Here is a 26622-nt window from a genome sequence, read left to right as displayed (position 1 = left end):
GCCTCACACCTGTAATTCCAGCACTTTGGGAGGCCAAGGGAGATGGAGCACCCAATGTCAGGAGTTTGAGGCCAGTCTAGCCAACATGGTAACTCCATCTCTACTAAAAATACAAAAATTGGCCAGGCGCGGTGGCTCAAGTCTGTAATCCCAGCACTTTGGGAGGCCGAGGCGGGTGGATCACGAGGTCAAGAGATCGAGACTATCCTGGTCAACATGGTGAAACCCCGTGTCTACTAAAGATACAAAAAATTAGCTGGGCATGGTGGCGCATGCCTGTAATCCCAGCTGCTCAGGAGGCTGAGGCAGGAGAATTGCCTGAACCCAGGAGGTGGAGATTGTGGTGAGCCAAGATCGCGCCATTGCACTCCAGCCTGGGTAACAAGACCGAAACTCCGTCTCAAAAAAAAAATACAAAAATTAGTCAGGCATGGTGGCATGTGCCTGTAGGCCCAGGTACTCAGGAGGCTGATGCAGGAGAATTGCTTGAACCTGGGAGGCGGAGGTTGCAGTGAGCTGAGATTGTGCCGCTACACTTCAGCCTGGGTGACAAACTGAGACTGTCTCAAAAAAAGAGTCACTGCTAGACTAAGCTTCATAATGGCAGGGTCATGTATATTCTGGTTACCACTGTATCACTGAATATGAGCCTACGTAACTGCTGAATGAGAAAAAAAGGGCCACGCGTTTGTCAGCAATACTGTACAGGGGTCTGTGTCTTAATTGTGAGGGACTAAGATGAAAACTTGGATATAAAGGGGACCAATTTTCTGATTACAGAGTATTTTTCAACGGCTAAAGAAATTACAATGTATGGTTATCACTTTATAATCCTTCCTGTTGAACATTTGTGCTTAATTTTCCCCACCATATCTGTTTACTTAAAATGTCTTCTGTATTTAAGACTGTCTTTAGAATCCATTGCTAAGTGAAAGAATACAAACTTTTGAGTCTGTTATTAGTTAAGACATCAACTTCTCTTTTAAATGAGTAGTTAACTTTTAAGTGCTGCAAAATATTTTCCAACTGATTTGACTGTTACTTTTCGTAACTTCTCGATTATGGAAATTCTGGCTATTTGCATTTATCTTGTTCTTGAGGGTATCTTCTATTGTTTTTACCCTAAGTAAGAAAAAAATAAATACCCCAGTAGAAACACTTAAAAAAGGCAGACAAGTTCTGAAAGACACAAATAACCAATACTAAAAAATATTGTTCAAGGCCAGGTGCTGTGGCTAGTGTCTACAATCCCAGTACTTTGGGAGGCAAAAGTGGGAGGGCCACCTTAACCCAGGAGTCCAAGAGTCACCTGGGCAAGATGACCTTGTCTCTATAATAAAGTAAATAATTAGCTCAGCATGGTGGCACGTGCCTGTAGTCCCAGCTACTTGAGAGGCTGAGGCAGGTGGATCACTTGAGCCCAGGAGGTCCAGGTTGCAGTGAGCCATTATCATGCCACTATGTTCCAGCCTGGGTGACAGAGACCCACTTTAAAAAAAAAAAGTTTGGCTGGGCATGGTGGCTCATGCTTATAAATAATCCCAGCACTTTGAGAGGCCAAGGCTGGCAGATCACCTGAGGTCAGGAGTTGGATACCGACCGGCCTGGCCAACACGGCGAAACCCCATCTCTACTAAAAATACAAAGAAAATTAGCAGGCATGGTGGCACGTGCCCGTAGTCCCAGCTACTCAGGAGTCTGAAGCAGGAGAATGCTTGAACCCAGGAGGTGGAGGCTGCAGTGAGCCGAGATTGCACCACTGCATTCCAGCCAGGGCAACAGCAAGACTGTCTCCCCAACCCCCCCAAAAAAAGTCTGACTATAACAAAAAATGTGTATTAAAAATGAGGTGTCATTCTATTCTTATTGGAGGTGGGACAGCTAAAAGAGATGGCTAGGGTGGATATAAACGTAGGTGAGTTTGTTAAGTGACAGCGAGAAGTTCGGGAAATGTATACCTGAGACCTTTAATTTCCTCTAGTAAGAGGCAACAATATATACTGAAATAAATAGGGCAGAGAGCTGTTGGGCTAGGCAGAAAAGGCATGTCCCTTGACTTTTTCAGGAAGGCTGAGAATGTAAACAAACATGTATCCCTACAACAAAACACCAGAAGCATAGTGAGAAGGTGAGCCAACTGGGGAGTCAGCACAGAGGAGAATGGGCATTACTGCATAAAGCAGAGACCACGGGAGGGCTGCACCCAAGGATAGCAGGTCTAAATATTCCATCAGCCAACTTCAAGGTAGTTGGAAGTTCTCGACAGGACTTTGGTGAAAAGGTATTCCGTGCTCAGGTATCATTTCAGTGGCAAAAAAGTGGCATTTGAGGTGCAGAAAAAGTGTATTTATATGTGCAACACACATATACATGTATACTCACACTCAGTAATAAATAATTGAGTAGTTAGAATTTAGGGCTTATATACCTAACTTAGAAGAGGAAAGGATAGGAGAAAAACCTCTTTTGGGAAGAACAGATTTCTTTAGGGAACACAAATGGGATTTTTAGGAGAACAAATGAGAGATCAAGTTTACAATGTCTGTCTCCATAGGTATGAGTGGTCTTTATTTTCTTAGGGCCATCAGACTATCCCCTTCCCCTTCAGAGGTTTACTCCTGGCCTCTCTCCTGGGAACAGACTCACTCCAAAGGGAAAATTTATGTCAGCCCTCATTTATGACATGTATTTGCTTTTAGCCAGATAAACTCCAAGTAAGCTTCTCTCTGCATCTGTTGAATCTTAAATGTCTTCAGTTTAAAATAATCTTTATATCAACTCTGGGGTTCTCAGTGGATCACCAGAGGTAACTAAGCCTCATCTCTTCCTCATTCCTTCCTAGGTACAGAGATCCAGACTGCCTTGCAAAGGAGACAACAGCTTTGGAAGAGTATGGTTGAGACAGTTGGGTCAAGATGATCCCACAGCTTCCCAATCTGGATTCAGAATAAACCAGAGATCCTAATCCAAGGAGAAAAGGCCGTAATTTCTTCTTATATCTCAAATCCTCCTAGGGCTGCTGTCTAATAAAGAAAAGTTAGGCAGACACTTGTTCATTTGTGCATACATCTTCATCTATTTGATCTAAGAGTTAACTGGTCTTCTGCTTGAAGATGGACAATTTAACTTTTGGGGCCAAATTCACTCCTCTTCTTCCCTCAGCCTCCAATTAAACTTGCCTTTTCTCTCAGCCTCCAATTAAACTTGCCTTTTCTCAAACACAAGTTTAAGTAAAACATTTAAAAATTAAAAACAGGCCGGGCGCGGTGGCTCAAGCCTGTAATCCCAGCACTTTGGGAGGCCGAGACGGGTGGATCACGAGGTCGAGAGATTGAGACCATCCTGGTCAACATGGTGAAACCCGGTCTCTACTAAAAATAAAAAAAATTAGCTGGGCATGGTGGCGCGTGCCTGTAATCCCAGCTACTCGGGAGGCTGAGGCAGGAGAATTGCCTGAACCCAGGGGGCGGAGGTTGCGGTGAGCCGAGATCGCGCCATTGCACTCCAGCCTGGGTGACAAGAGCGAAACTCCATCTCAAAAAAAAAAAAAAGAAAAACAAAAATCCGTACTATCTCCTACTTAACTCTTGTATTTGTTTTCTATGGTTACCAGCAAAACAGTAGTTTCCTACTGCCTTTTCATTGAAAATTTGAACTATATTGTGGCCAAATACCTTTTCAAATCTACTTGGAGGATATAACAATAATGTATAACACTTTCTATGAAAGACAAAATACATTTTAAGTTCTAAATGGCAAATTCCTAAATGTGAGTCCTTCTTTGTGAGTCTAGGTCAAGGGAATGACCCTGGAGATTGGAGCTGGGAGCCACAGGATATGGAAACATTTTTTTTCCTTTCATACTCTCCAGTTTGCTCATTTGCCACTCCCCTAGCTACTACGAAAAAAGATCAACTACCTAACTGGTGGGGTGATGCTCTCCAATTATACCAGTTGTTTCTACCATAAAAGAAGGGAAAAAAAAGTATGGAGGAATTAAAGATCATTCTGAGTTGTCAATTCTTTTAATTAGAATAATACTGATTATTATAGTAAATGAAATAATCCAAAAATATAGAAAGTAACTCCTGCCATCCTTGCAAATTCCATCCTTCCGAGTTAACCAGTGTTCATATATCGTCTACCGGTTATTTTAAAAGAATATTTTCAAAATAAGAACAGTTTTTTAAAAATTATATTTATTTTTGAGTAACAGTCTTGCTCTTTCACCTGTGCTAGAGAGTAAAGTGGAGCTTGGCTTACTACAACCTCTGCCCCACTCCCACATCATTCAAGCAAATCTGCCTTAGCCTCCTAAGTAGCTGGGATTACAGGCACCTGGCACCACTCCCTGGCTAATTTTTGTATTTTTAATAGAGATGGTTTTTCACCATGTTGACCAGGCTGGTCTCAAACTCCTGGCCTCAGGTAATCCACCCTCCTCAGCTTCCCAAAGTGCCAGGATTACAGGCATGAGCCACTGTGCCCAGCCTAGAACAGGCTTATACTAGTGGTTCTCAAATGTGTTTAGGTAGCAGAACTGTTGAAATCAAAGGAAACACCCATATTCTACTGGTGGTTATGTAAAGAGGGGAACCATTCTGAGAAGCAATTTGGGGGGTGGGAGGATGGGGATCATATTATAAGATATTCATTTTAGCAGTATTTAAAACAGCCAAAATCCCTGTGAACGACCTGGATGTTTAAATTATTATCTATGCAGACAAGTCTATAAAGTCTACAAAATAAAGACACACATAAAGATGTTTACTGTATTTTTTCTATCAAAAAAAGCAACAAGCTAGCATTCGGATTATTTGCATGAACCAAGTTTGGACAAAAATTAAACATTCTGGTAGACTATACACTAGTGTCTAGATGGTAGGTAAGGCATGTATGATGTCTAGCTCCTTTTTGCTTATCTACATCTACAATATTTTTGATCTACCTATATCTAGTTTTCTTCAACAAAGATGTATTACTTATACAAGGAAAAAAACCGCATTAGTTGCTATGCAACCAATTAGAATATCTGATTCAGCTCAAACATCACGGTAGACACAACAAAAGAGGTCAAAAGCTGGGGGGGGGGGGCGTGGATCAAAATAAGATGAAAGTTAAAGACAATCTACATTTTTTCCCAGTAAACTGGGACTACGTTAAGACTGCTTTTATTTTGGTACATGAAATGTCAACAGTCCAGCATACAGCACACCAGCATTTCGCAGGGGCATAGATTGCAAGCTACAGTAAGGAACTGCTTGGCTTTCTAACTTTGAATGAAAAACTCAGAGCTGATAGGAAGGCTGATTGTCCCCAGATGTATGGTTAATGGGGTGCTTCCAACAGAGCACACCGTCAGTTTAATGGAAGGATAAGAATCCCACATAAAGAAAAGGTATTCTTTTCTAATTCTGGAATACAACTAAATGTGGTTTATATCTTGCTACTCCATGTCTGTGTCTTCTCATCTTACTGACAAGACCTCCAGTTTCCATGGTGTATATGTGGTATATTCCAGCACGGTTTAATTTACTCTCAGTGAACTGACAATATTTTATATAAAATACTTCCTTGTCAAACAAAATGTCTCCTATCCTTGTCTATAAAATGTTTTTAAATGGTAACCACCATTTTTCATGAAGATTACTTTAAAATGCCATCTTAGGCCATTTTGTTCCACTATGAGAATGCACCCTGATATAAGCGCTGTTTTGGACTTAGACTTCTGTTTATTAGGAATAGGGATACAGTAATAGGTGAACTGAAGAAGATCCTAGTAACAGTTTTGTGTTTACCCTGTTGTCCTTTGTCACAATACATGAGCCCAACTGAACAAAAGTGTTACTAGGGTCTTCTTCAAACTCCAATTTAAAAAACAAAAATCCATATACACAGTAAAAGCCCATCTAGTCTTAAACAAAAGAACACATTTACAATTAAACCCCTACTCAACCCTTTTCAAACACTCTTCCATCTCACTTGACTTTAAAATCATTAGGATCAACCATGGGGCACTGCTGTGTATTTATTTCAGAGCATCCCATTCATACTACAACAGTACAGGATACTACCTTTAACTGGGGAATGGCTTCTTCATGTTTTCCCAAATGACAAGTCTGCTGGATCCCAGAGGCCAAGCCCAATGTGCAACAGCTGACAATGCAACCAATTTCTGTGGTGTTTGTTATGTTTTAGCACATCACAAATAAGGTATGTGACTAGCTGAATGTTATTTTAAAGGAGTTATCTTGGAACTTTTTGTTTGCCTTAAGGACGATGCCCCTGCAGAAAACACTTTAAACCCTACAGAATTCACTTCAAAATCTACAGCATGTTTTCCTGAAAACCCTGCGGTTTTAGGTCAAAATTTTATTCGCCCAACTGGGTACCTAACTCCCACTGGTCTCAATCTCCCATTGGAGTCCCTAAGAGAATCTTCCTCTACCTGCACAATCTCCACAAGCTCTGGCAACCCACTGTCAAGGCCTCACAAACTCTCCCAAGTGCAAAAGGCACTACGCCATCTCAATGGGTTCTCAGGCTTCAAATGTTTCCTTAATAAAGCAGTGGATTCTGCAGGCCAGTGGTGCCCAGCGCACCACCCACGAGCCACTTATCACATTTGAGCACCTGAAATGTGGATAGTTATGACCGAGAAAATGTTTTAATTTAACTGAATTAAATGGCCCTGGCCTGACTGGCAAGAGGGTTAAGTTGATTACCTCGATAATGAACACCCGGTCAGGCGCGGTGGCTCACTCACGCCTGTAATCCCAGCACTTTGGGAGGTCGAGGCCGGTGGATCACCTGAGATCGGGAGTTCAAGACCAGCCTGATCAACAAGGAAAAACTCTGTCTGTACTAAAAATGCTACTCGGGAAGGTGAGGCAGGAGAATCTGAACCCGGGAGGTAGAGAGCCGAGATCGTACCGCTGCACTCCAGCCTGGATGACAGCAAGACTCCGTCTCAAAAACAAACAAAAAAAAACATCTGCAGATATAGATGGATTTTTAAAGCAATATTCCTTCATATATGAAAACATCATCTAACGGGAACAGCAGAGGAACTGTATTTCCCAGAAGGAACTCTACTCTGGAGAATTTTACAGACCTTTAGTTTGACCATGTCCCAAAGAATTCAAATCCTAGATTTTAAAGCATTTCTGAAGACCCACGTATGTACTTCTCTTGCAGCCACTTTGGCTAATTTTAGCTACTCCGTATTATACGGATTTGCAATTACGCCGCAATGGAAAAGTCTGGAATGAACACCTCAAGGCGACAACGCCTCTCCTCAAGTTTTCCGGCGTGAGCTGGGCACCCATGCGACAGGCAAGCACGTGGCGGGCACAAAATGTCTGACGGAAGGTCGGAAGAACGCCCGCCCGCGACCCTCCATCTCGGAACCCCCGGAACCGCCCACCCTCGCAGTCCCGCCGGGAGCGACAGTGCCCTGCGGTGGATCCCGGCCCGCCCCAAGTTACTGGTGACCTCAAGGACTAGGGAGCAAGGATATAAAACGTCGAGCACACCAGGTAAACCCTGGTCGACGAATTCCCACAAGTTCGCGATTTGTTAACCACAGACGCCTGAGGACGCGAAACCCGGCTGCTCGCTAGCCCGGAGCGTGGCGGGAGGCCCTCGGCACTAACTGGCCCCGCGCCGGTGGGCAGCCGCGCCAAACCCGGGAGACGGAAGGGTCGATTCCCACAGGCCGAACCCACGCCCACGCAGCCTCACGGCACTAGCGCGGGCCTCGGTCTACACCCCGGATGGCGCGCGGGCGGCCGCAACGGGCCGCTCGAGCACGTGGGAGGCCAGAGGCCACCTAGTCCACGAGCCGAGCCCAGCAGAGGCCCGCCCGAAATCCAGAGCGCCCGACCCGCCGCGAGGGCGGCCGCTTGCCGTTGCCCTTTTAAGAAGGGGGGAGGGGGTCGGCAGCGCGCCCGCGAGGGGATGAGTCGGCGGCTGCCGCGGTTCGCGGCTCCCGCCAGTGCGAGCCAAGCCCCTGCAGGGCTAGGGGACACAGACCGAGAGCTCGGCGCGGGAAGAGGCGGCCGACAGCCAGCGTCGAGGGCGGGCGGGCACGGCCGAGCTCGCGGGCCCGCTCACCCGGCGGAGGGAGACGGGCACCCGCCAACATGGCGCTGCGGCGGCCTGTGGCGCGCCCGGGCTAGCGTGAGGAGCCACCTCCGCCCACACCGAGGGGCCAGCCTCCCAGGGCAGGGGTAGGGGCCCCGGGCTCCGTCGCCGCGGCGCGGGGAAAAGGCGAAGCCGTCGTCACAACGGTTGCCTCCGGTCGACCTGGGTTGCCCCTGGGAGGCCGGAGTGGTCAAGGCAGACAGCGAAGAAGGAGCGAGGGAAACGGGAGAAAGTTTTATTTTTAGGCTTGAAAAATGGCGGGAACCGCGTTCTTTTTTCAAACTTGGCCTCGGGAGGGGCGGCGGTTGCGCCACCTCCGCCGCCTGGACCCGCCCCTCCCCCGCTCTGCGCTCCAGGCCGCGCCCGCTCAGGCGCCCGAGGGGGCTTCTCGCTCCCTTCAAAGGAAAAAAAGCCCCCTCCTCGCCCCAAGGCCGCTGCCCTCGGCTGGGCCAGCGCCCACAGCGAGCCCCAGCCAGAGGAGCCCCCGCCCAGCCCCACCCGCGCCCCTTCCCCGGCCGGCCTGGGGCGCGCGGAACCTGGCCTGACCCAGGCGGGGTTGGCCGCGCAGCTCCTCGGCAGGCCCGGCCTCCGCCTGGTCGCGCATCCCGGGAGGCTGCAAACATGGCTCCCAGCGTTACACAACCCCCGCCTCCCTCCCTCGCCGCCGGCCACTCGCACACGCGCTCCCTCCAGGGAAAGACCCCGGCGGGCGAGGCGCGCAAAGTTTGCTTTCCCCCACACCGCTGCCTTCCCCCAGCCGCCCCGGGGGCCCGCGGGCGGCAAAGAGTTAATTCCTGCGCGCTCGCTCCCCCCTCCGCGCCCGCCCGTTCGCCCGCCTTCCCCGTCCGAGCACACGAGCTGCGCTCTTCCCCGCGCCGGGGCCGGCGAACCCTCGGCCCGGGCCCCGCAGGTGGCCACCATTACATGCAAGTCATCGGGGGAGAGGGCGCCCGGAGGGGGCTCTGCTTACTGCTGCCGGGGTCCGGTTCCTCAGCTCCAGGTGGATCCTCCTCTTCATGTCCATGTTCCCCTCTTCCCCCCTCTTCAAACTTAACTTTCCGCGGCGGGGGCGGAGGGGGGAGAGGCGTCCCGGCCTGCGCAGCGAGGGCCGTCGGAAGGGTTTGCTCGCGGCGGAGGCCGGCGGCGCGGTCCTGTGCGGCTGGCGGCGTGCGGGCAGGCGAGCGGAGCCCCCGGAGCCAAGTTACTCACGGGAGCGGAGAGAAACCATGGAGGGAAAAGGGGGCTGGAGCGCAGCACTGGGCTCACTACTGCCGCCCCCGGCCGCGGCCCGCACTGCGCTTAAACCGGCGACGCGGCGCGGCAGCTGCTCGGCTCCACTCGGCACCGCGCGGCGCCGCTCGGCTCGGCGGCCGTGACTGCACCAAAGACGGGGCGGGGAGACGCGCGGCGGGCGGGGCGGAGGCTGGGGGAAAGGCGCAGCCCGAGGAAAGGAGTGACTTCCTCCCTGCCTGCCTCCGGTTGCACGTGGGGCGGCTGATGTAAGACCTTCCTCTGGGGGGGCTTCCCCGCCCCCCGCCGAGCTGAGACTCCCTTTACCCCCGGGTCTCACCTCCCCGCCCCCGGAGCTGAGTCTATGGCTCCGGCCTGGAGGTGAGCGGCTAGGGCTGGTGAGAGGCCTTGCAGTCCGGCTTCGGGGATCCCTAAAGCCCAGTCCATCTGCGGAGGTTCCTGGGGCCGCCTCGACGCCCGCGGAGGCGCGAGATGTGAAGCCCGAGACAGAGAGGCTTTGAGGTTCACCTTTTGCCTCCCACACAGTCTGGGGCCAACAGGCGAACCGCGCTGCCTCCTTGGCCGAGTGGCGTCCAGAGTGCCGCTGAGGAACCCCCCACCCGCCACCTCCGTCGGGACGGAATTGCGGTCGGCTGGCCCTAGTAGAGCAGCTGGGGCCGCTTACTAAGCCACAGAGCAGCCGAGCATCCCCACCCCGTTCAGAAGAGTCAGTCTCTTGGTTTTCTAACATTTTAATAGGAAGCTAGAGAAGGAAACAATTAGCATTTCTAATAGGGCCTCGGGGTTCCCTCTCCCCGGCAGACTTTTTATCTCATTTATTCCTTAGGGCACCCCTGTGAGGTGTGTAAATTCTTGGTCTAAGTTTCGTTGAAACCTGGCAGGCAGCCTTTGTCATGGTCTGGCTTAGAGAGTCCCAGGGGTTAGAGCACCAGTTCTGGGTGACTGCTTTGCAGACCACCGAGGAGTAACGTTATATTCATCGTAAAATAAGTAAATACATAATGTGTCAAATCAAATACAATCCGAGAAGATTGTACTGACAAGAAGCACCAAAAACTAAGAATTTAATAGAGAAAAATGAAATTCTATACATTAGCATAAAGTTTTATGGAAGTTAAGAAAGTGCCCCCTTTCTATTTTACCTAAGTTTATTTAGTGGCAAAGCACCCAAACTTAGTCGTAAGCCAATTATATATCAGTTTTAAAAATACTGAGTGAGTTAACATTTGAAGATTAAAGTTTTAGAAAGAATATGGGAAAAGAAAAACTTTCTAGTATGTAGTTCCTGACTCCTGTTGTCTCAGCAGACGTCTTTATGACAAGGGAAAATGGAGACAGATGTTCTCAAGATGTTACAAGAGGTCTGTAACTAACGTTATGAGGACCACAGGGCTATGCAATGAGGGCTTTTACATAAACTACCAAATCGGGTTCATGAGCCAACAAGCGATTATTGAGCATCCGCTTCAAGGGGCTTTTTAAAAAAAAATTTTTAATTTAGGCCGGGAGCGGTGGCTGAAGCCTGTAATCCCAGCACTTTGGGAGGCGGCTGGATCACGAGGTCAAGAGATCGAGACCATCTGGTCAACATCTCAACGGGTGAAACCCCGTCTCTACTAAAAATACAAAAAATTAGCTGGGTATGGTGGCGCGTGCCTGTAATCCCAGCTACTCGGGAGGCTGAGGCAGGAGAATTGCCTGAACCCAGGAGGCGGAGGTTGCGGTGAGCCGAGATCGTGCCATTGCACTCCAGCCTGGGTAACGAGGGAAACTCCATCTCAAAAAAAAAAAATTTTTTTTTTTAAATTTTTTTAAAATGGGGTTTCACCATGTTGGTCAGGCTGGTCTTGAACTCCCCACCTCAGGTGATCCGCCCGCCTTGGCCTCCAAAGTGCTTGGATTACAGGCGTGAGCCACCACGCCCCACCAGGGAGCTCGATATTATTTCTCTCAGACAACTTTCTGAAGTAGGTGATAATTTGATCATTTTACAGATGAGGAGCTTAGGCTCAGTAACCTTAAGCTGCATGTCCAGCAAGAAGCGAGTAGAATTTAGACCCAGATCGGTCTGACTCCACAGCCCACCATTTTCTGCTACATCATCAGTCTGGCTAGAGTGGAGTCATAGATGGCGGGGGGGCTGCTTTGGTGCCCTAGGTTGGGAACAGTTGCAGGGGGATTTTCATACTAAACAGCATCCAGGTGTCCTCTTGCAGGAAAAGCAGTGGAGGGTGCTGAAGGAATCTTAAATGTGGTAGCTCTGTGCTAGAGATTGATAACCTGGCGGCTCTTGGAGGAGGTAGTATTCATCCTTAGCATCAGGGCAAATCTTGAGATTCTGTCCTCTACAGCCAACTGGAGGATATGAAGGACTCTTTCCCATGGTACATAGCTCACAGGATAGATGTGTGTTTTATAGTATTAAGCTACAAATTAATTAATAAACATAGCCACAATGTGCTGCAAATAGAAGGCAAAAGAGCCAAAGGAGGAGAGACTACAGACACGGCACTGTCCTTTCTTACGCAGCCGGTGCTGGCATGCACCTCTGTGAACAAAGAGCGTGTGTTCCAGTGACATGCTTCTTTGTCAGGGGCTTCACTGCCAGAGGCATAAATAACACAGGCAGAACAGGGTGTGTCTCATTGCCCTGCCAACATTTTCTACGGGACTATCAGTCTACAGGCCTGAAGGGGCTGTTGTCACAGGGCCTGGGTTTTGAATATTGCTGCACTTAATATTACTCTGTGTATGCATCTGTGTGTGAGAAAGAGGTAGAATATTCAGTTGTATTTAATCTGCAGTTATCATGTCCATGGATTTATGGATTTCAACAAGGGCTGGAAGAGAATAAAGAAATGTAAAAACAGTTGGACCAAACTATGAATGAATTTCTTTTTACTTGCATTGATGTTAACATTTGACCAGTAACTAATAAAAATATCAAATAATGCCAGGTTTTGGCACCCCTTGAGTCTTAAAACTGCCTGTTAATCAGAATGGCTATGTATTCCAAAAAGCTCTAAAATGTCTGAGCAGAACACTCTGAGCCAGTTTGTAATTCCCTGGACCTGCACCCTACCCACCTACCTCGGCAACAACATGTTACTTGTCAGATCAGCTGACCTAAGCCTTCCCTGCACACTTTGAGGCTGTGGACAGACTTTAGTAACTCTGAAGATGAGAGGAAACAGCTCTACTTGGTCATTCATTTAACTGGCTCTGAAACCAGCTTAACAGAATGGGCACATTTTAGTAATGACAGTATATGAAGCTGATGTATAATATAGTGAGGAAATCATTACTCTTAAACACTTCCATTCTTCCCGTCCTCTTCCATACATGTGTACATACACTGGTAAGAACATAGTTCTTCCCCTCCCTGGAGTTTCCATAACTTACTGTGTGTGCCTCTATAATTGCAGTTTGGCAACTAATGGTAGATGTTGAAGGATCTAACATCTCAATTACAACTCAGACAAGTATTTCTGCATGATAGGAATGGAGAGGAGGACCTTGGGTCCATCTTTAGAATATAGTAGATGCTTTGCAAATGTGTGTTATGTTGAAAATAACGTCACATGTACTAAAAGAATGCCATTTAGGCAGCTGAGGTTATTGAGACAAGGGGAGAGGGAGAGGCAAATAGTTGAAAATGAGTTGAAGGAGGAGATTCTGTTAGTCTCCACATGGTCAAAACAGAGGAGGGGAATGTGTCAGTTGTACAGAAAGCTCTAGGCCCAGTAACGAGCACCTGCCCAGGTTCCTTTCTGCTATCTGAACCAGCTGGAGGTGCTAGGCCTTCCTGGGGCAGCAAGGAAAAGCTATGACTACCAAAAGTCAGGTCTAATATTTGTTAAGCACCATGCCAAGTACTGTGCATGGGACTTTTGTGTACACTGCTTCTCAGTTAATCCTAGCAACAGTTCCCCAGGACACGACGAATAATCCACCTTTTTTTAGTGTTTAGGAAACAGACTCAGCAAAACCAAGTAGGTTTGCTGAAATTCACAAAACTACTAAGAAGCTAGATTTCTCTGTCATTAAGGACTCACTGTAATTCATTCTCATTACTTTGACTCACTGTAATTCATTCTCATTACTTTGATCCACTAGTCCTCACAACTGCTTCTGAAAAAAATTTTTTTTTCTGCTTTAAAAAGATTTACTTGCTGTCAGTTACTTTCCCCTACATGGCCTGAAAAAAAAATTTACTTGCTCATTGTGCAGGAAAAATTAAAAAATAGAAAATAAATTGAGATGTTCTTGCCATTGAGATACAACCATCATTAAGTTGTATATCCTTGCAATCTTTTTCTATACTATACATATTGTTTTTAAGTGTTGGGATCAGAGTGAAGATTTTTTTAGAAACTTGCTTTTTCCACCTACCGTTATGATAAATCTGTATTAATATAACGTACTTCAGTGGTGTTCCCTTTTTAGAGAACAACTTCAGTGAGATGAGAATCCCACTCCACCACTTACTGGCTGTGTGCTTTAGGGCAAACCACATAGCCTCTCTGGGCCTCAGGTTATTCATCTTAGAACTATGAAGGGTTGGACATGGTCACCTGGGAAAAGCTGAGTGCCTGTCACTTTTCTCTGTGCCCCAGCCACAGTCACTGCAAGCCTGAGTCCCTTTCTTACCCAAGCAGCATCCCAGAGCCTGCTGGTCTCCTCCAAGCCTAGGTACATTCTGCTGTGGCCATCAGTTCTCCATCTCTGTTCCACGTGCCACCTGTTTGGCTGAAGGGTAAATATATTTTAAAATCTCAAATAGTCAGGCTCATTTTCTGTTTCACACAGTCCTTGGTCTCTGTTGAGGAACTTGGAACATGCTCCTAAGCTAGATTGCAAACTATCGAAGTGCCCTTCTCCATAATTAGTCAGCATCCCTACCATCTGGACCCTCTCATACCTCACAGGGATTTCCTTGTCCACACGGAGCCGAGACTGATCCAAGAGTTCAGCTCCTGCTGACTGAACTCTGCCATGTGTTCTCCAGCTTGTCTTACCTGCTCCTGTCCAGCCAGGCACCCCTCCGTGGGCCTGTGCTTTACTCCTCTCTCACTGGAGACCCTGGCACTACTAAGATGGCTTGCGTGGTCCCAAATTTGCTAGTCTCTTATTTTGATAAAGGCTAAAAGTACCAAATATCCTTATCCTTGAAAATAAGGGCATCTAGGCTCCTGACTTCTTTGTATGTTTATCTATACATGTACTATAGGAAACTTGGAAACTATACTTACAGAGAAGAAAATAAAAATTTACATCCAAGGCTTTTTTAAAGGGCCAAGCACTGTTCATGTTTTGGTGTCTATTCCTCCAGTCTTGTCTCTACACACATATGGCATTTTCTCAAGTCTCATATAGTGAGAAGCATCATCTCATTAGTAAGAGCTTCTCAGGAGGGAGGGAGGGGGAACCTACTACATCAAATATTCATATCAATTATAAGAAATATTTCAGAAATAGAACTGAATAAAGTATAATACCTAGGAAATATATATTACAGTTAAAAATATTTTTCAAAAGTGGGATAGTATAACCTGCTTTTTAGTTAACAATATATTATAGACATATTTCCATGTCATTGAATAATCTTCTACAATATATATATATTCCTTGAAGATATTCTTCTACAAAATGAAAATTTCTTTTTCTGAGCAAAAGACAATCCATATTCATGTAGCAAATTCATGCAAGGCAAAAATGTATAAATAAGAAAATAGAAACCAGCCAAAATCCTATTACCTAGAGGGACTACTGTTAACATTTTTGTGAATATTTTCCAAGCTATTAGATGCATGTATATAATATACAATTTTACATAAATGGAATTCTATAAATGATTTTTAATACATTTTAAATTTTCTCTAAGCAATATTTCACAGAGGTTGCTCAAAGTCAGTAAGATATACTTCATTATTTTTATTTATTTTTTATTTATTATTTATTTTATACACGGGGTTTCACCATGTTGGTCAGGCTGGTCTTGAACTCCCAACCTCAGGTGATCCACCCGCCTTGGCCTCTGAAGTGCTTGGATTACAGGGGTGAGCCACCACACCCGGCCACTTCATTTTTTTTTTTTTTTTTTTTGAGACAGAGTTTCGCTCTAGTTACCCAGGCTGGAGTGCAATGGCACGATCTCAGCTCACTGCAACCTCTGCCTCCTGGGTTCAGGCAATTCTCCTGCCTCAGCCTCCCGAGTAGCTGGGATTACAGGCACATGCCACCATGCCCAGCTAATTTTTTGTATTTTTAGTAGAGACAGGGTTTCACCATGGTGACCAGGATGGTCTCGATCTCTTGACCTTGTGATCCACCCGCCTCGGCCTCCCAAAGTGCTGGGATTACAGGTGTGAACCACAGCACCCAGCCCACTTCATTATTTTTAAAGGCTGCATCACATTTTATTGAATGGATTGGAGAATAATTTACTCACCTGGTCTCCTACTGATAGACATTTAGATTACTTCCAGTTGTTTACCATTATATATAACATTGTTGAATGTTTTTAGCTCCTTGGAATAAATTCATGGAAGTGCAATTCCTGAATGAGAATGTACACATTTCAAACTGGTATATATGTAGCCAAATTGCTCTTCAAAGGCTACTGCTTTATACTCCTGTTAGCAGTGTACAAGACTTCCCCCTCACTCTTGGCTACACTAGGTATTATCTTTAAAAATTTGTTGTCAATTAGTTTACAACAAGGGTGCCAAGTCAGTTCAATGAGGGAAAGAATAGTCTTTTCAACAAATGACGTGGGACAACTGGCTGTTAGCAAGCAAGAGAATGATGTTGGATACCATTTACAAAAATTAATTCAAGATGGATCATAGACCTAGATATAAGAGCTAAAACTAAGACTCAGAAGAAAAAGGAGGGTGACCTTGGATTAGGCAAAGTTTTTTTAGATAGGATACCAAAAAGAAAAATAGATAATTGGACTTCATCAAAATGTAAAATTTTGTGTTTCAAATGACTCCATCAAGAAACTGAAAAGACAGCGCATGCATGAGGTGGGAGAAAATATTTGCAAATCATATATCTGATGACACTTGTCTTCAGATGTATAAAGAATTATTACAGGGTGGGCACAGTGACTCATGTCTGTAATCCCAGCACTTTGGGAGGCTGAGGCAGGCATATCACTTCAGGTCAGGAGTTCAAGAACCAGCCCGGCCAATGTGGTAAAACGCTGACTCTACTCAAAATACAAAAATTATCTGGGTGTGGTGGCGTGCACCTGTGAGGCTGAGGTGGGGAAAATCACTTGAACCTGGGAGGCGGAGGTTGCAGTGAGCCAAAACTGCACCACTGCAGTCCAGCCTGGGCAACAGCAAGACTCTTTCTCAAAACACAATGGGCAAAGAATCTGAATATACAGTTCTCCAAAGAAGATATACATATGGCCAATAAGCACATGATCTTTTCATATGACATATCACCTCATACCCTTGTGCATTGCCAATTAGAATTAAAATGGTGCATCCTCTTTAGATCTTGGGTCACTGCAACCTTTGCCTCCAAGGTTCAAGTGATTCTCCCGCCTCAGCCTCCCAAGTAGCTGGGATTACAGGCACCTACCACCACACTTGGCTAATTTTTGTATTTTTAGTAGAGACGGGGTTTCACCACGTTGGCCAGGCTAGTCTAGAACTCCTGTCCTCAGGTGATCCACCCACCTCGGCCTCCCAAAGTGCTGGGATTACAGTAATGAGCCACTGCAGCCAGTCAACAATTTCTTTGGAAAACAATTTGAAAATTGTTTTGTTTACAATATTAGGTTTATAGAAAAGAAAAAGTTAAACATGGACTTACATATGAGCCAGCGGTTTCGCTCCTAGGTGTATATATATATGCCCAAGAAAATGAAAATATATGACCACAAAAAATTTGCACATGAATGTTTATCACAGCATTAGTCTTAATAGGCATTAAAAAATGGAAACAATCCACATATCCATTAGGGATGAATGAATAAACAAAATGTGTTTATCCATACAACAGAATATTATTATTTGGCCCTGAAAAGGAATGAACATGGGTAAACCTTAATAACATTGTGCTAAGTGAAAGAAGCCAGACATGAAGGCCACATACTGTGTGGTTCCATTTGTGTAAGATGTCCAGAATAGGTAGACAGAGACAAAGCATATTTGTGGTTACCAGAGGTTTGAGGGAAGGGACGATGGAGAGTGATGGCTAACAGGTATGGGGTTTCTTTCTGGAATGATGAAAACATTCCAAAATTAGATTGTGTTGGTTGTTTGGTTGTACAACTTTGTAAGTATACTAAAAACCACTGAACTGTACACTTTAAAAAAAGTTGGCTGGGCACAGTAGCTTACACCTCTAATCCCAGCACTTTGGAAGGCTGAGGTGGGCAGATCACGAGGTCAGGAGATTGAGACCATCCTGGCCAACATGTTGAAACCCTGTATCTACTAAAATACAAAAACTTAGCCCAATGTGGTGGTGAATGCCTGTAGTCCATCTACTTGTGGGAGGCTGAGGCAGGGGAATCGCTTGAACTCAGGAGACAGAGGTTGCAGTGAGCTGAGATTGTGCCACTGCACTCCAGCCTGGTGACAGAGCAAGACTCCCATCTCAAAAAAAAGTTAAACATATTGCTATCATATGACCCAGCAATTCTAAGCCTAGGCAAATACCCAAAAGAATTAAAAACATAAATCCGCACCATAACTTGTAAAGGAATATTCATAGCAGCACTATTCGTAATACCTCCAAAGTAGAAATAACCCAAATCCATCAACTGATGAATGCATAAATAAAATGTGGTGTATCTGTGTGGTAGGCAAAACCATGGCCCCCAAGGCACTTTGCAGATGTGATTAAGGATCTTGAGATGGGGAGATTATCCTGAATTATCCACATAGGCCATTGTAATCACAAGGTGCTTAAAAGTTAAGAGGAAAACAATAGACAGAAAGAGGAAATTTTGACTACAAAAAAGAAGGCCATAGTGATGTGGTGTGAGAAGGACTTGAATGCTGACCTTGAAGATGGAGGAAGGGAGCCATAAACCCAGGAATGTGATGGCATCTACAACAGGGAAAAGGAAGGAAAAAGCATCTTCCTTGGAGCCTCCAAAAAGGAACACGGCTCTGACAATACCTTGGTGTTAGCTCAATAATACCTGTTTCAGGTTTCTAACCTACAGAACTGTAAGATAATAAATTTGTGTTGTTTTTAAGCTACTAAATTTGTGGTAATTTGTTACAGCAGCAAATGGGAAACACATACACACACACACATATATACACACACACACACACACAATGGAATACTTAGTATAAAAAGGAATTGTGTTGATACCTGCTACAACATAGATGAACTTTGAAAATATTATGCTAACTGACTCTGGGCACGGTGGCTCACGCCTGTAATCCTAGCACTTTGGGAGGCCGAGGTGGGTGAATCACCTGCAGTCAGGAGTTCAAGACCAGCCTGGCCATTATGGCGAAATCCCATCTTAAAAAAAAAAAAAAGAAAATATTATGCTAACAGAAACAAACCAGACCTAAAAGGCCACGTATTTTATGATTCCATCTATATGAAGTGCCCAAAATAGGCCAACACATAGAGGCAGATTAGTGGTTGCCAAGGGTTGGGAGTTATGGGGAGTGACTGCTAATGAGCATGGGGCTTCTTTTTGGGAGAAAGGAAATGCTCTGGAATTTGTTAGTGGTGATGATTGCACAACTGTATGAATACACTGTATGATAAAAAAATCACTGAATTGTATATTTAGAAGGATGAACTTCATATAACTGTATCCCAATAAAACTGAGAAACTTTGTCATTAGGTAAGTTGCAAATATCCCCTTTGGTTATTTTAATTTGTACTTCTTTTTTAATAAATAGAGCTAAATCGTCTTTCAGGTATTTTTAAACCATCTGTACTTCTTTGTTTGTAAGTTGCATGTTCGTATCTTATTGGTGTTTTAAAATTATTTATTAATAAATCCTCTTTATATATTAAGAATGTTAACCCTTAGTCTGACATATACATGTCCAAACTATTTTCCCAGTTTTTTTTATGCTTTTAAAATGTTTATGGGATAGAGATATATCTCCATGTATAGGTGTAAACATACACACACACACACACACACACACACAGTGGGAGATGAAGAAAAATTTTACAGCTTTTTTTCCTTTCCTCCAGTCTTTCTAAGGTTCAATTCAGGTAAAAATTTCACATTTTTATTTAGGATCAAACCAATCTTTATGGTTAATGCTCTTATGTCATGATTAGAAAGACCTTCCTCACTCCAAGGTTATATCAGTATTCACCTATAGTTTCATCTGGTACTTCTGGTTTCATTTTTTTATGTGAAATTTTTTATCTACTTGGACTTATTTTTTTCCTGAGACAGGAATCTCGCTCTGTCACCCAGACTGGAGTGCCATGGTACAATCTTGGCTCACTGCAATCTGTGCCTCCCAGGTTCAAGTGATTCTCCTGCATCAGCCTCCCAAGTAGCTGGGATTACAGGCACCTGCCATCATGCCCGGCTAGTTTTTTTTGTGTTTTGTAGAGACGGGATTTCACCATGTTGGCCAGGCTGGTCTTGAACTCTTGACCTCAAGTGATCCACCTGCCTCAGCCTCCCAAAGTGCTGGGATTACAGGCGTGAGCCACTGCGCCCAGCCTACTTGGACTTTTAATTTATGATTTGAAGTAAAGATCTCATTTTCTTTATTTTAATGGCTAGCTAGTTATCCCAATACTATTTCTTAAATAACCATCTTTTCCCCCAATGAACATGAAACGTGACCTTTATCACATACTAAATCCTTACATATTTGTCTCCTTCCTTCCTTCCTTCCTTCCTTCCTTCCTTCCTTCCTTCCTTCCTTCCTTCCCTCCCCTCTCCCCTCTCCCCTCTCCCCTCTCCCCTCTCCCCTCTCCCCCTTCTCCCCTCTCTCCCCTCTCCCCTCTCCCCCTTCTCCCCTCTCTCCCCTCTCCCCTCTCTCCCCTCTCCCCTCACTCCCCTCTCCCCTCTCTCCCCTCTCCCCTCTCTCCCCTCTCCCCTCTCTCCCCTCTCCCCTCTCTCCCCTCTCCCCTCTCCCCTCCTCTCCCCTCTCTCTCTCTTTACTCACTCTTTTGCCCAGGTTGGAGTGCAGTGGTGCGATCTTGGCTCACTGCATCTCTGCCCCTGGGTTCAAGTGATTCTGCTTCCTCAGCCTCCCAAGTAGCTGGAATAACAGGCATGTGCCACCACACCCGGCTAATTTTTGTATTTTTAGTAGAGATGGGTTTTACCATATTGGTCAGACTGGTCTCGAGCTCCTGACCTCAAGTCATCCACCTGCCTCAGCCTCCCAAAGTGCTGGGATTACAGGCGTGAGCTACTATGCCCAGCTGCAAGTCTATTTCTGAACCTCCTTCTCTGTTCATTTATTTTTCTGTCTCCTCTGGGAGACTTTAGAAAATGCTAAGCCAGTGGACAAATGGCAGAAAAATAGAAATTTACTTTCTGGAGAAGTGGGCTCAGAGAGGCTCTGGACTCAGGGACACCAGGCCCGGATGAGGGTGGCTGTGGATGCAGAAGTGGAGACCATATCTTTCAGATTGCCTAGTGCCTCCGCTAGTCCTACAGATTATATAATTCCCCAAGCCCATTTCTTATCTCTCCTTTTCCAAAAGATCATACTATCAGCCAAGTTGTAGAACGGTATCAGAAGGATTTCTAGTTAGTCATAGTAAATTGAACTGATACGCCCTCCAAATCACTAAAAGGATTTAAAGATATAATTGAGGAAATCTGCCCAGAAAGTAGCACAAACAGATAAAGAGATATACTAAAGGAAAAATACATATAAAACTAGACAATCAGTCCAGGAGGTCCAACATCTGACTAATCAGAGTTCAAGAGAGATGGGAAAGACAGAATGGAGGGGATGAACTGGAAGTCTACATCCTAAATGGTGAGCTACTCCTCCAACTCCCCTTTCCCAGCTGGTTCCCAAATGCTAATGACTAATCTCCAGAGGCAGGAGATTGGAGTCTTTTCTGGGGAAAGTGACTGGTTTAAGAAAAAATAAGATAACCACATTTGGGTTTTTTTAGCTATCATATTTTTAATTTCCAAAGGCTCTTTCTTATTCTTTTTAATGTTTATTTTTCATAACATGCTGTTTTTATCCCATTAATATAACGTTTTAACATCTTTTTTTCTTTTTTTTTGAGATGGAGTTTCACTCTTATTACCCAGGCTGGAATGCAATGGCAAGATCTTGGCTCACCCCAACCTCTGCCTCCTGGGTTCAAGCAATTCTCCTTCTTCAGCCTCCTGAGTAGCTGGGACCACAGGCGTGTGCCACCATGCCCAGCTAATTTTTGTATTTTTAGTAGAGACAGGGTTTCACCATATTGACTAGGATGGTCTCGATCTCTTGACTTCGTGATCCACCCACCTCGGCCTCCCAAAGTGCTGGGATTATAGGCATGAGCCACCGTGCCCAGCCTGCTTAACATCTTTTTTCTTTGAAGCATATGGAGCTCAGGTGAACATATTTTAACATCTTTAACTATGTACACATATGTATGTATGTATGTAAACATATATACATAAATATATTTATATTTAACATGTACATTAAATATATATATATTGTATTCATTTTTTGAGAGACACAGTCTTGCTTTGACCCAGGCTAGAGTGTAGTGGCTGGTCATAGCTAAATGCAGCCTCAAACTCCTAGGATCAAGAAATCCTCCTGCTTCAGCCTCTGGAGTAGCCACCACATCAGGCTAGGTTTTTTTTAAATTTTTTTTGTAGAGACAGAGTCTCACTGTGTTGCCCAGGCTGGTTTCTCCCAGACTAGTATCTAAATCCTGGCCTCAAGTGATCCTCCCACATCAGCCTCCCAAAGCTCTGGGATTAGAGGTGGGAGCCACCATGCCTAGCCCATTAAATTTTGTTCTGACCTCTGAATTGTCCCCATTTTCTCCAGGTCTCTATTTATTTGTTTATTTTTGAAACAGGTTTTTGCATTTGTATCCCAGGCTCTCAGCTCACTGCAACTTCTTCCTCCTGAGTTCAAGCAATTCTCCTGCCTCAGCTTCCAGAGTAAGTCAGATTACAGGCATGTGCCACCACTCCTGGCTAATTTTTTTTTTTTTTTTTTTGAGACAGAGTCTCACTCCGTCACCAGGCGCCAGGTTGGAGTGCAGTGGCGTGACATTGGCTCACTGCTACCTCTGCCTCCCAGGTTCAAGCAATTCTTCTGCCTCAGCCTCCTGAGTAGCTGGGACTACAGGTGCATGCTACCACGCCCAGCTACTGTTTTGGTATTTTTAGTAGAGTTGGGGTTTCACCATGTTGGCCAGGCTGTTCTCGAACTCCTAACCTTAGGTGATCGACCTGCCTCAGCCTCCCAAAATGCTGGGATTACAGGCATGAGCCACTGCACCCAGCCTCCAGATTTCTTTTTAGTAACACACAGTTCTGGCTCTCATTGTAGAGTCTTTCCTGAGTATATGAGTATCCTTAAATATCTGTTTATATTTATGAGAGAGGCACTATAAAGTGCTTCTGTGGGAACTCTGTGTCCACTGGTAGGTCTTAAAGACTAGTGGGATTCCCCTAGGGTGATCAGGAAGCAGGTGGCATTTTCATTGAGGAACTCTCAAATGTCAGTATTTTTAGTACCCATAGGTGAAAATAATGAAATTATCAAGCAATAATACAATGCTATTCCTTTGAGATTCCAGATCGAAATGGCCCACCAAGACCTACCATGAAGTTATGGAAAACTAGAGATCCTAAAAGTGTCCTAAGGGTGGTGGGGGAAGTCATAATCCAAGGACTAGAATTCAAAATGGCATGAGCCTTCTCAATAGAACATTGGAAACTAGAAGACAGTGGAGCAACTGACACCTGCTTCCAAATTGTGAAGAAAGTTATCATCTTAGAACTTCCTCAGCCAAATTATCATTGAAGAGAGAGAATGGAATAAAGACATTTTCATACCTTCAAGGTGTCAGAATATTGACCCTCCATGTACCCTTTTTCAGGAAGCTCCTGGAGAATACATTCCCACAATGGTAGCTGTACATCTGGCCTGGAGAAGAATTCCGTGCAGATGGGAACCAGAGGACAGAAGGTTCTCGGGGTGGCCAGGGGTGGGTGGTGGGGGGATGTCAGGAAATAACAATCAAGGATCCAGCCTGTGTAACCACACTGAGAAGAGAGGAGTTTTACAGCTCTGACAAATGTAGCAAACTAGGCCACAGGAAGACAAAAAGGTTATGCTTAATGCCAGGAAAAATGAAAAGTTTTACAAAGAAATATTATTATAGTATGTTATGTGTAGCTCTTAAAATCACCTGTAAGCATTACACGCAGAGTCACATTAACATAAGTAACCACTGCTGAAAGGAGGGAAGTCAAAAGTGTGTGAGAGTAAGGATGAAGAGAGATAGTCTTATTTTTCATAGTGTGAAGTCAATAGTTAATGTCAAATTTTTTAAAAAGGGTAATATAGTCATAGTATTTATATAAAAGGAGGTAAACACCAGAAGCAATCGCTAAAAGAACAGTCTCTGGAGCACTGTCTGGAGAATGACAAGTGAGGTGGGAAAGGCTGAGGCAGGGGCTTGTTGTTTGTGGTAACAGATTTTTTTTTTTTTTTGAGATGGAGTCTTTCTCTGTCACTCAACCTGGAGTGCAGTGGCACGATCTCAGCTCACTGCAACCTCTGCTTCCTGGGCTCAAGCAATCCTCCCACCTCAGCCTCACCAGTAGCTGGGATTACAGGCATGCGCCATCATGCCTGGCTAATTTTTGTATTTTTAGTAGAGGTGGGGTTTCACCATGTTGGCCAGGCTGGTCTTGAACTCCTGACCTCAAGTGATCCACCCGCCACGGCTCCCAAAGTGCTGGGATTACAGGTGTGAGCCACCGCTCCTGGCCCAGACTTTGGAGTAGTTCTATCTGATGTTTAAAACTCTGCCCATGTATTACTCAGAGGGAAATGAGATTTAAGTTGAAAAAGCAAGCAAGCTGACAGAGGAGGGTCCTGACCTTGGGTGTAGGTGCTGGGAAAAGGTGCTCTGCCTTCTTAGTGATCTGTTCCCATCAGGCTAATGTCTCAGAGGGGCAGAGGACAGATGATGTGTGAGTAGTCAAGGGCATTCCTTCCTTTTCTCAGGCATCCACTCATAAAGTTCAGGTAAGCATAATGTGTGCTCTAATTGGGTCAGTTTTTCCTAATACAGCTGCAACGTGCACATTAGAAGAACAGAGAACAGAAATGCTGCCAAGATTCTGGCATCAGATTTCTTTCAGATTTTTATGGTGTTAAGGATTCCTAATTTTCCATTATCGTCAGATGTTTTTAGTAAGGCATTGAGAGAGAGTAGGAGACTACTAGGAAGCTGCTGTTTTTTACTGACATCTTGGCTTTTAAAAAATTTTTATTTTTTTAAAATTATTATTATTTTGAGATGGAGTCTCGCTCTGTCACCCAGGCTGGAGTGGGTGACAGACTTGAACCTTGAACCTGGGTTCAAGCAATTCTCCTGTCTCAGCCTCCCGAGTAGCTGGGACTACAGGTGCCTGCCACTATGGCTAATTTTTGTAATTTTAGTAGAGACAGGGTTTCACCATATTGGTCAGGCTGGTCTCGAACTCCTGTCCTTAAGTGATCCACCTGCCTCAGTCTCCCAAAGTGCTGGGATTATAGGTGTGAGCCACCGCACCCAGCCTTTTTTTTAAAAAAATTTTGAGACAGGGTCTCCCTCTGTGGCCCAGCCTGGAGTAAAGTGGTATGACCATAGCTCACTGCAACCTTGAACTCTTGGGCTCAAGCAGTCCTCCCACCTCAGCCTCTCAAGTGGCTGGAACTACAGGTGCATGCCACCATGCCTGGCCAATTTTATTATTATTATTGTTCCTATTTTGTAGAGATAGGGGTCTCCCTCTGTTGTCCAGGCTGGTCTTGAACTTCTGGGCTCAAGTAACCCTCCTGCCTTGGCCTCCCAAAGTGTTGGTATTACAGGTATGAGCCACTATGCTTGGACTCTCTTTCTCCTCTCTCACTGGGAAATAGTTACAGTAAAATGCACAGATCTCAAGCATACAGTTGATGAGTTTTGACAAAAGTATACACCTGTATAACCAAACCCTCAGTCAAGATAGACAGTACTGCTAAAGCATCCCCCTGTGTTCCTTCCAATGCCTGTCAGAGGCAACCCTTATTCTAAATTATATCCCTATAGGTTCTTCTTCTTCTTCTTATTTGAGACAGGGTCTCACTCTGTCACCCAGGCTGGAGTGCAGTGGTGCAATCTTGGCTCACTGCAACCTCCACCTCCCGGGTTCAAGCAGTTCTCCTGCTTCAGCCTCCCAAGTAGCTGGGATTACAGATGCCTGCTGCCATGATTGGCTTTTTTTGAGTAGAAACAGGATTTCAGCATGTTAACAGGCTAGTCTCGAACTGCTAACCTCAGGCAATTCTCCCATCTCAGCCTCCCAAAGTCCTGGGATTACAGGTGTGAACCACTGCATCTGGCCCCCTATAGATCATTTTTACATGTTCTTGAACTTCATATGAATGGAATCATACTGCATGTATTCTCTTATATCTGACTTCTTTTACTCAACATGATGTTTTGAGATTTATCTGGGTTATTGGGTGCATTAGTAGGTTGGTTGGTTCCTTCCTTCCTCCCTTCCTTCCTTCCTTCCTTCCTTCCTGCCTGCCTGCCTGCCTTCCCTTCTTCCCTCCCTTCCTCCCTCCCTCTCTCTCTCTCTCTTTTTCTTTCTTCTTTTATTTTTTGTAGTGACAGGGTCCCACCATGTTGTCCAGGTTGGTCTCAAACTACTGGCCTCAAGTGATCCTCCCACCTCAGTCCCAAACCACATGATTACAGGTATGAGCCATTGTGCCTGGCCTCATTTCTTTTTACTGATTAGCATTCCTGTGTATGAATATACCACAATTTTTTGTTTTTATTTTTTGAGACAGAATTTTGCTCTTGTCACCCAGGCTGGAGTGCAGAGGTACGATCTTGGCTCACTGCAACCTCTGTCTCCTGGGTTCAAGCAATTCTCCTGCCTCAGGCTTCTGAGTAGCTGGGACTACAGGCGTGTGCCACCACACCCAGCTATTTTTTCTTTTTTTGTATTTTTAGGGGTTTTGCCATTTTGTCCAGGCTGGTCTCAAACTCCTGACCTC

General features: G+C 45.1%; 2 protein-coding genes across 2 annotated transcripts in view; one reads left to right on the top strand and one right to left on the bottom strand.

Annotated features, from left to right (window-relative positions):
• TRIM14 (tripartite motif containing 14) overlaps positions 1-4193 on the top strand; it is a 129395-nt gene extending 125202 nt beyond the window's left edge. The window contains exon 7 of the mRNA XM_002743119.6: positions 2843-4193. The gene's annotated coding sequence lies outside the window, so the exon portion shown is untranslated. The remainder of the gene's footprint in view (positions 1-2842) is intronic.
• Positions 1-9384, bottom strand: part of ANP32B (acidic nuclear phosphoprotein 32 family member B) — a 31729-nt gene extending 22345 nt beyond the window's left edge. The window contains exon 1 of the mRNA XM_002743118.7: positions 9116-9384. Within this exon, the coding sequence (XP_002743164.1) occupies positions 9116-9169 (54 nt within the window). The 5' untranslated portion in view covers positions 9170-9384. The remainder of the gene's footprint in view (positions 1-9115) is intronic.
• Positions 9385-26622: the final 17238 nt, after the last annotated feature.

This window comes from Callithrix jacchus, chromosome 1, assembly GCF_049354715.1.
Source record: "Callithrix jacchus isolate 240 chromosome 1, calJac240_pri, whole genome shotgun sequence".
Classification (NCBI taxonomy): Eukaryota; Metazoa; Chordata; class Mammalia; order Primates; family Cebidae; genus Callithrix; species Callithrix jacchus.
This window is presented reverse-complemented; position numbering and strand designations above follow the sequence as displayed.